At 35.9% G+C, this 10,649-nt stretch overlaps 1 protein-coding gene across 1 annotated transcript; it reads left to right on the top strand.

Moving 5' to 3' along the window:
- The first annotated feature begins 2,057 nt into the window (after window positions 1-2,057).
- Window positions 2,058-8,807, top strand: LOC132162234 (glucosamine inositolphosphorylceramide transferase 1-like). Its single transcript, XM_059572499.1, has 4 exons — window positions 2,058-2,642; window positions 3,075-3,197; window positions 6,418-6,585; window positions 6,920-8,807. The coding sequence occupies exons 1-4, from the start codon at window positions 2,274-2,276 to the stop codon at window positions 8,600-8,602; spliced, it is 2,343 nt and encodes a 780-aa protein (XP_059428482.1). The 5' UTR covers window positions 2,058-2,273; the 3' UTR covers window positions 8,603-8,807.
- Window positions 8,808-10,649: the final 1,842 nt, after the last annotated feature.

Genomic DNA, 10,649 nt, shown 5'->3' with positions numbered 1-10,649 from the left:
TTAAAAAAAAAAAAGAAAAAAAAAGATGTTTTATAAGAAAACGTGTAATACATGACACCCATTCTTATTATTGTTAGTGTTACTTGAAAATAAACAGATTTGTTTTCAAGTAAAAAAATCCTCTTCAAATATTGATAGCGCAGAAAAACTTTGAAAACTTGGAAGGGACAGCTCAAAAGAAACCCATCATTTCTAGAAAGGTCAAAATTACGGGCGTGATCCCCCATAAAAATGGCTTCAAACATGAAACAACAAACAACTTGGTATTATTTGAATTTGGCTTCATCCTTAATTCTGCCAAAACCTTTGCCGTTTGCCGGGTTGGGGATAACGACTAGAAAAATTCAAACTTTCTTGTTTTTTTTTTCTTTAAGAAATATGGAAACTATATTTTATATATTATTTTTCCCCTCTCTCTCTCTCTCTCTTTCCCAACATTCAAAGCACGTGACGTGCAGGCCGAAACTAGAATTTCAGGAATGAGGACAAAATTTTAAAAAATAAATAAAAATTAAGAGATAAATAATTAATTTTTTAATATTTTTGAAAGTGCTGTGAATTTCCGCCCCTCAAAACACTCCAACGGACCTGCGCCGTAGGGGGAGGGCTGGTTTCAAAATTTCAAGTTGTCCTTTCATTTTATTGATAATTTTAATATATATATATATATAAAAAGAATATTTGACAAATATACCTCAGGTATTTAAGAGATGTAAATGACCAAATCAAATGAGATACTTGTTTTAAATAAAAATTCTGTGACACCCTGTTTGGTAATTGACTAATCAAAGTTAATTTTTTTTTTTTTTTTAAAAAAAAAAACTCTTTAATATTATTAATTTTTATATCATATCAAATAATTTTTTTATTACCATCTAAAACAATTTTTTTTTTTTTTTAAAAAAAATTTTCATATGAAAAATTCTAAATTTCTAAACCAAAAATTACGTAGCCAAACGGGGCTCAATTCTCATACCGATTTGGTTTAGGTACTGTAAAAAAAAAAAAAAAAACTACGAAACTTAAGTGATAGTGTTTTTTTTAACTGTTCAAATTTATTTTTCGCACATTTTTTTTTAAAATTGAAATTAAATTTAGATTACTTAAAAACACCACAGCATTTAAATTGTATATATATATATATATATATAGCATTTATGTCAAATCCTCCCATAAATGCAAGACTTCTACATTCAACGGCCATAGGTCATTTACCCCACTTCACATTTAAATCTAAACGGACTAAACCTACCTCCACGCCACCCCTCCTCTCCCCTTCCCCTTTCCCTAGCCCACCAGGGCCACCACTCACATTCCAACCAATCCAAACCCTAGCTTGCATTAAATATCATCTAAAGTTTATGTTCTTTGGGAACTTCAAATGGTCACCAAGAATCTTTACTAACAACCACAAATATTTACGTTTTTAAATACGCACGATTCTAAAACCGTAAAAATAAAATCTCTTTTTCACAAATATCATCAAATGAGTAGCGTCAAAAAAAAAAAAAAAATTAACAAATTATTTTAATCACAAAAAACTCAAAACGTCTTTCATCCTCAGTAACTTTTATTTTTACCTTTTTCACATATGGAAAAGAGCTAAACTAAAACAAAGTAAGAGAAATGGGGTTCAAACTCACCATAAGCGTGAGAAGTTAAAAGTAAAAGTCAAAAATAAAAAATTTAAAGAAACTTGGAAGATATATATCAAAATACCAAAATTTATAATTATTTTTAGTGACTTTTTGGGTGGATATATCGAGACATTCAAACTTTGGAATAAATTATGGAATAATTAAAGGAGAAAAGTGAGATGGAATTATGGTACTCGCCGGTTACGTTCATTTGTTAGCTTATCATCGTTCCACTTGTCCATGCCCACGTTTTCCACGTCACAAATCGGTCGCCATGAGCCGGCAGTACACCTGAATTTCCCACTCTCGCGACTCCGCCAATTTTCCAACACATACATTAATTATTTGGAAAGTACCCTCATTTTTCTCTTAATATATATATATATATATATATATATATGTACCTACGCACATATAAATCCCCGACGTCGTTCCGTTTCTGCAGTGTTTCTTCATTGGAAAACACGAAAGAGGGAGACAGAGAGAACAATCAAAAGGCCAAAAAAACAGAAAAAATTGAAACCCAAGTCTGTGACAAATGCAGGTGACAGCACGGCTACGTGATGTCACGCGGGCCTGAGATCCCAGCTGGGCTTCGACGACGAGGGTGAAGACGACGAAGGGAAAGACGAGTTTATGAAATTTCCAGGTATGGGCGGGTCGAGCCCCACCGCGGCTGCTGCGGCGGCGGGCGCTGGAGGCGTGAATGGTAGCGTCGGCGGGAGCTGCTGCGATATGAGCTTGAGGTGCTGGTGCAGGTGGCGCTGCAGGGAGCACCCGCACTGCAAGCACCGCTTGCTGTCGTCTGGGTTGCTTTTCTTCTTGGGTTGTTTTGTGCTGTACGGATCGCTTGCTACGCTCTACGCGTGGCTCGTGTTCACGCCGCCTGTGCGTCCTCCGGCCATGGCGGGATCGATGCTCGGGTGCCAAGAGGACAATGAGGGGTCCTGGTCCGTGGGTGTGTTCTACGGGGACTCTCCTTTTTCTCTCAAGTCCATCGAAACGGTGCGTTTTTTTGTTCGTTTCCTTGCCTGCCTCGGTTTTCTATTTCTTGCCTCCCAAGAGTGGTTGATTTTCTTGTGTCTGGGAAATAGGTGATTTTGGTTGATATCGTTTAATTCGTTGCTGGGTTTTGGTGCTTGCTATCAAAAATAAGAAGCGGTGGATTTTTCCTTCTTTGCTTGCCTCTCTTTTCTATTTCATTTAGACAAAGAAAAAAAAAATTCAAAAATGGTTGACTTTCTTGTTTTTGATAAATGGGTAATTTTTTTTTTTCAAGGTTCATTTTTTAATGAGGATCTTCTATTATTTGTTTTGGCTGCTGGGTTTTGGGGTTTTATATTTTCGGTCTTCTTTGTGATGTGGGAAATCGTGGGTGTGTGTTGGATTATGGAATTGAGGTAGGTTTGATAAGTGGGGTCGGGGAATTGCGTGCAGATGAATGTTTGGAAGGATGAGAGTGCAGCGTGGCCGGTCGCTAACCCTGTTTTGACCTGTGCTTCGGTTTCTGATGCCGGCTTCCCTAGCAATTTTGTTGCTGATCCTTTTCTTTATGTTCAGGTACTAATTCTTTCTGTTATTTTGGATTTTCTTTTTTTATTTTGGATGTTCACTTTCACTTTTACTTTTATTTTCTCTCTTTGTTGAGGTTTTGTTTATTTATTGTTTTCTTGGAAATGGTTGAGTGATGTGTTATGACATGGGTGCAAGTGGGCTAATGTTTGTTTAGTGATTGAAGGCACAGGTAAAGAAATTCAATATTTTTATGTGAGTGTGCACGATCTTTATGAGTATATGATCATCTTTCACTCTTAATTTGACACGAAATTTGAGTTTGTAAAGTTTGAGATTTTGAATTTGCATTAGCTTGTGATTTGTGGGCTCTATTGCTTGCGAATTTGTTTAATAAACTGTTTTAGGGGATTTTATCCGTAACAGATTTTGTTTGTGAGGGTTCTCAGCGGGAAAGAAAGGATAATCACATGGTCACTCCGTTTAATGTTTTGTTTTACTCTGAAAATTGATCGTTTGGTCAAATTCACAAGCCTATGCCACGAGCATGGCAATAATCTGTCTTCTGTTATAAGATTTTAAATGCTTGTGCAGTGGTGCAGAAATGTTTATTGTTTATGATGACCTTTGAAATCTCTGGCAACTAAATTGTTACAGTTCACTTGGTAACTTGTTGAGGCTCCCTGGGATTTAAGGTTGACTAAGCTAGTTTGTAAATTCACGGAATTCTGATGTATTTTGCTCTTATGTGTACCCAGTCACAAGGTATAAAATGATGGTAGAAAACTTCAAAAACAGTTTAGAGGGAGAAAGAGAATAATATAATGCGTAATTTACCCAGGCAAGGCCTCTTTAATCTGACATCAATAATTGTGAGTATAGGAGTCATTTTATAAACAATGAAAGTATAAATACATCTTTTGGCTATAAATAATGAAAATACATGTTATGGATCAAGCTCCTCAGTATTTATGCGGATTTTTTGGCTTGTCTTCAAAATTACAGATTGATGGTGGATGAGAGGACAACAAAATATTTATTTTTTACAACTTTTTTTTTTTTTTTGGGTGTCAACTTGCAGCTCACTCATCAAATTGACCATGAATAGGCGTTCTTATTTAATTTTTACAATTTGTTTTTTTTTTTTTTTTTTTTTGTGTGTCAACTTGCAGTTCACTTATTAAATTGATCATGAATAGGCGTTCTTTTCTTACAACCTAACTTGTAAATTTAAAACTACTGAACCTCTTAGGGGTTTTCTTCTTTTGGTTGCTTTTCAAAAGACTTTTGACAATTGAATCCTAGAAATTAAAATTTGGTTTGTTGTCAAATCATAGTAGGTTTTGTAAAACAACAGTCTTTGTCGCAACAGAGTTTTTAATTCTTCTTGTATTGATTATGATGCTTACTTTTTGAGGTATGTTTTCATTGAATTATGTCTCAATCTCTCTGGAAGATACTAAAGACTTTGAGGATAAAAGTGGTTGGAAAGGTCAAATATATTCGAATAGTGAGACCACAGGTTTGGAGGTTGTAGATTAGCGTCTTAGTGTGTAACAGGCTTTTGGGTCAAAAATTGTTTGAAAAATCATAAGAGACATAATCTCTCTCTGTGTCTCTTCCCTAGCCATTGATTCTTGCACTGTCTATGCATTATTAGCCGTCATTAGGAATAAATTGCTTTAAGCTTCTAGTAGAAAGAGTAGAACAACAAAGGATGAATTGGCTGAAATTCTTGGAGTTACTAACAAAAGTTTGAAGGTTCAGTTATGGTATGCACAAATTTGTGATCAAAGAGTTGTTAACTGGTGTATTGTAGGGGAAGATAATCAAAAGGAAATAAGAGAAATGTGAGTCGCACAATAAATGGACATTGAACATTGAAATGTGAGTCGCACAATAAAAGAGTTGTTAACTTATTTTGTATGGCAGCCAATAAATGGACATTGAATATTTTGGATGCTACTTGGTATGTGTTGATCTGCTGAATGAGATCCATGGTAATAGAATTGTAAATTTTATAAGTGAATTGTAAGGTTTATAATTTTCTACTGATACCAACCCTTCCTAAATTCAGACTATACTTTGTTCTCATTAGACATAGCAGTGGGAGAGAAGGAACGGCTAAGTGAGTTGGAATTAGTCTTGAAAATAAAATGCTTTTTTGGTCAATTTAAAGCCTGGTTTTATATATATATATTTTGGGGGCAGTGTACACACTTATTCAGTGTATTATTTTGTTACGCTTATTAGGATACTTTCAACCAAATATGTCTTTTGTTATTAGTTTTTTGGGAAATATTGACAGAACCTCATTTTGCTGTGTTTATGAAATAATGACCCATTTTCCAATTTCCAAAATTTGATACACTTTACGATCATTTTAAATCCAAGACCTCTATCCATTTTTTTTACCCAATAAATAATAAAATTGGTATAAAATACAATTGTGCCTCTTAACTGAAAAAATACAATAAGCAAAAAAAAAAGAAAAAAAAAAAGAGAAAGAAAAGAGATTTGGTAACCCAGCCATTATGGTGGTTGGGGACCACCTAGCCTCAGTGGCTGGACGAGACCTTTCTTTTTTTCATCTTTGTTTTTATCTGTAAAGTCTATTCCTTGGTAATGAAAATCCCAATTTTTTGATAGGAGGGCATAATTGTATTTTCGTATAATTTTTGTTATTTATTTTATGGAAAAATAGAGAGAGGTTTTGGATTTAAAATGATCGTAGATTCAGGTATCAAAATTTCCTTTTGTTTTAGATACATCTTGTTTGATTACTGGCTTTGCTACTGGTGTTGACTTTGTGTAATTTAGTTGTTGCTGGACCATACTTGAGATGTTTTCAAGGAGCCACATTTAAATTTGGTGTATAATAATAAGCTAATGTGGGTTATCAGTCAAGCCCACTAGCAAACTGCATGTGTTTTCAATATGTTCAACAGTGATTTTTTCTTCTCACTAAAGAACTTCATAGTTGCTCAGATCTTTTTGGCCATAAATAGTTGCTGCAGATGAAACAAATGTATTTGCAGTTATCAAGATTGTTGGCATGAACTAAAAATGTTTTTGGGAAGCTGGTTTACAGTTTCTGTTGTTTCATACTTTAACTCGAAGGGAGTGGACGCATTAGTATCTATTAAGCACTACATGTGTATTTTCCCGGCTTGGGCAAGTATCTAGGATGCTGAATTTCTTCCTTGTTTCTTTCTTTGGAAAAATTAACTTAATCATCCTGTTCAATTATTCTGGGATCACATTTCAGGGTGAAATACTTTACCTCTTCTATGAAACCAAGAATTCAATCACTATGCAAGGAGATATTGGAGTCGCAAAAAGTACAGATAAGGGAGCATCGTGGCAAGAAGTAGGCATTGCCTTGGATGAGGACTGGCATGTCTCTTATCCATTTGTCTTCGACTACCTTGGCCAAGTAAGACTTCAATTACTATTATGCACCCACATGCACACATAAAATAATTACTGAAACATTCTTAGGCACCTTATAACCTCGTCCTACTCCAATTACAAGCTAAATGGATTAATGAATAATGTTCCACCTATGAGATCAACATGTCAAAATCCTTAACAATCTGATTGTACCCCAAAGACTAGATTGCCGTTTTGGAAGTCCTTGGGATAGTTTATGAGTCCAATTCCATGGCCCATTCATTGCAAGACATTGAAATAATTGCATGGCCCGAATGTTTCAGTGAAAGATTCATACATTGATTGCATTGCCTCATTTTTCTTATTGTTTCTCACAGATTTATATGATGCCTGAGAGTAGTGAGAAAGGGGAACTACGTCTTTACCGTGCACTCAACTTTCCTTTGCAATGGACACTGGATAAGGTCATCATGAAAAAACCCCTTGTTGATTCCTTCATCATCAATTATGATGAGAAGTATTGGCTTTTTGGCTCAGATCATAGTGGTTTTGGTGCCAGCAAGAATGGACAGCTGGAGATCTGGTATAGTAGCTCACCTTTTGGTCCTTGGAAACCACACAAGAAGAACCCTATATATAATGCTGACAAGAGCTTGGGGGCTCGAAATGGAGGGAGACCCTTTTTCTACAATGGAAACCTTTATCGTGTTGGTCAAGACTGCGGTGAAACATATGGGAGACGAGTGCGCATCTTCAAGGTAGAAGTTCTTACAGATGATGAATTTAAAGAAGTTGAAGTGCCCTTAGGCTTTGTAGAGCCTAATAAAGGCCGTAATGCTTGGAATGGCGATCGGTATCATCACCTTGATGTGCAGCAGCTTAGTACTGGTGAATGGATTGGGGTTATGGATGGGGACCGCGTACCATCTGGAGACCCATCCTGGCGGTTCGTTCTTGGTTGTGCTTCAGTTGCAGTTGTTGCTGTACTTGTTGTGCTGCTTGGTGTGCTACTTGGAGCTGTGAAGTGTATTATTCCCCTGAAATGGTGCATCCATGACTTGGGAAAGAGAAGTGATGCTTTCTTGGCCTGGGAAAGATCAAATATGTTTTCTTCCAAAGTGAGGCGGTTTTGCAGCCGCCTAAACAGAGTTCCTTCTTTTCTCCGAGGATGGATAAAACCGAATACCTGTGCCGGAAGACTAGTTGTCGTGATAATATTTACATTTGGGGTTGCACTAATGTGCACGGGGGTTAAATACATCTATGGGGGCAACGGTGCTGAAGAATCTTACCTTTGGAAAGGTCACTACTCACAGTTCACATTATTAACAATGACGTATGATGCTAGGCTCTGGAATTTAAAAATGTATGTGAAGCATTACTCAAGGTGTTCTTCAGTGCGAGAAATTGTGGTGGTGTGGAACAAGGGGATTCCTCCAGAGCTGAGTGATCTGGACTCAGCAGTGCCAGTTAGGATCAGAGTAGAGAAAGAGAACTCACTGAATAATCGGTTCAAATTAGATTCCTTGATAAAGACCCGTGCTGTTCTTGAGCTTGACGATGACATTATGATGGCTTGCGATGATATTGAGCGGGGTTTTAGGGTATGGCGTCAGTACCCAGATCGTATTGTTGGGTTCTACCCCCGGCTCATTGATGGAAGTCCATTGAAGTATAGGGGTGAGAAATATGCCCGAAGACGAAAGGGGTATAACATGGTTCTTACAGGAGCAGCTTTCATTGATAGTCAAGCAGCCTTCAAGATGTACTGGGGTGAGGCAGCCAAGCAAGGGAGGGAACTGGTGGATAAGTATTTTAACTGCGAGGACGTGCTACTAAATTTCTTGTATGCAAATGCAAGCTCATCCAGGACTGTAGAATATGTAAGACCAGCATGGGCAATAGATACATCAAAGTTATCTGGTGCAGCCATTAGCCGAAACACCAAAGTGCATTACCAGGTAAGAAGCAACTGTCTTCTCAAATTTTCGGAGATGTATGGAACTTTGGCAGGCCGGAAGTGGGAATTCGATGGGCGGAAGGATGGTTGGGATCAATAGGGACAAATGAATCTTGGCACCAGGCACCAGCTCACTGACTCTTCCTTTCTCTTATTTTGTATCAATTTTTGTTACTCCCGTCATCTTTTTCCCCTGTTGTGAATTGTGTTGGGGGGAAATTTCAGGTTTCAATAGCTTTTGTTTGCAAAATGTATATTGGTTTTGTCATAGTTTTTTTTATTTTAACCCCCTTGCTCTTTTCTTTCTTTTTTTGTTTCACCTTTTTTGCTTTTGAGAAATTGATTAAATATGGGTCCATTGGAAAAAATGTGTTTGTCTTCACTCTTCCCATTGAATTACTTGATAGAATTCTATGGAATGCCTAGTGATGTTTGAGAAGATAAAAAATATTGGTTCTGTGGTGGTACTCTTCAAATACATGAAATGAAGTATTTCAATGCATCATACTTTTCATTTGGGGTGGTACTCTTCTAAAATGGTTTTTGGGTTCAAGGTATGTGAGGGTTGTTTTTTGTTTTTGATTTAAGAAAGTGAAAAGATTTGATATAAAGGTAAAAACCATTTTTGTGGTATAGGGTTTTTTTAATAGTAATGCTACATACCATATTAATATTCTACTATGCTCATGTGAAAATGTTAATTCACCATTACATCAGTCTTCGTTAAAAACAAAAAAAACAGATCAAGGGTAGATCAACACTGCTATGTTAGCATCGTGGGATACTCGTGGGATATTTTGAAAAGAACAGGAAAAAGAAAAAGAAATAAAGAGTAATGCTACATATTACATACTTCACCTTCATTTCACCTTTAGTTCAGTAAAAATTAATGTTATATACTGCACCCACCTTCATTTTAAGGTCTAAATATCATGAGTAATGTTAAAGACCATCTTTTATCCTCCTAAAGTTGATGTGGCTTTCAAAATTACCATTGAATCAAAATTCAAGTGTGATTCATCTAAAATTTAATGGTAATTTTAAAGAAGTGTAATACAGTCACAACTTAAACTTAACTTTAGCCTAACTTCTAAACTAAATTTCTCTCTTTTTCTAGTTTAAGGCTCTCTCTCTCCTCTACATACAGTTTTTTTTTGTAAACTAAAGAAAAAAGTTAGACAAAAGTTGGGTTTAAGTTGTGCCTTTATCATTTTATAATTTTAAAAGTCACATCAACTTTAGGCGAATAAAAATGGGATAAAAAGATAGTTCATAGCAATTAGCATTACTCAAATATCATACTCTCATTCCCCCATCATCCTTATATGTTGATGTGGCATTGTCAATCACCAACTGATTTTTTTTTAAAATAAGATTGACTTTAGGGTGGATTGGTAATATCATTCGTCTAAAAAAAACTTAGGGTTGATCGGCACGGTTACATAAGTCTAATGAATTAGGAGTGAGAAGAGAGAGAAGGGTATAGTAGTATTATAAAAAAATAAAAAAAATAAAAATTGAGGACTGTTTTTCAAACTTGGCCCACACGGATGGGCATGGAAACTTTTGTTTGGAAAAGGGGTAAAGGAATGGAAAGATTATCCATTGCATGAGTTGTCCTAAAGAAGATGTCCCATTTTGACTAAAGTCTCTCTGATGGATATATATGTTGGACCACTTTGTCCCCACTCTTATGCACTTCACTCTTCAACAACGAAAGGATTAGGATTACAATACGTCCCCACTTCTCTCTTTCTGGGTCCCTCACTTGGAAAATCATTGCAACCACAAGTTTCTCCCCCCAACTTTCTCAAACCCTAGACCATCCCATGTAGAATTGTAGCTTTTACATTTATTGCTACAAAATCGAAATGTGACCCATCATTCAATAATCAATAAAAAAATTATATACCTTCTATTATCATCTCTATCTTGGCCACTCTGTATATTTTTTAACGAGTATGTGATTATCTTATTAGTGATTGATACGTGTTAGCATGCGATTGCAGTTACATCAGTCACTTCAAAAATTATATATATATAAGAGAAATGAATAATATAATGAAGATTTAGATAGAATTGTACGTTGTAAAAGAGTTGTGGGTCTAATATATATAATGGAAGGGTCTTAATTAGGTATATCTTAA

This window comes from Corylus avellana, chromosome ca1, assembly GCF_901000735.1.
Source record: "Corylus avellana chromosome ca1, CavTom2PMs-1.0".
Taxonomy (NCBI): domain Eukaryota; kingdom Viridiplantae; phylum Streptophyta; class Magnoliopsida; order Fagales; family Betulaceae; genus Corylus; species Corylus avellana.
This window is presented reverse-complemented; position numbering and strand designations above follow the sequence as displayed.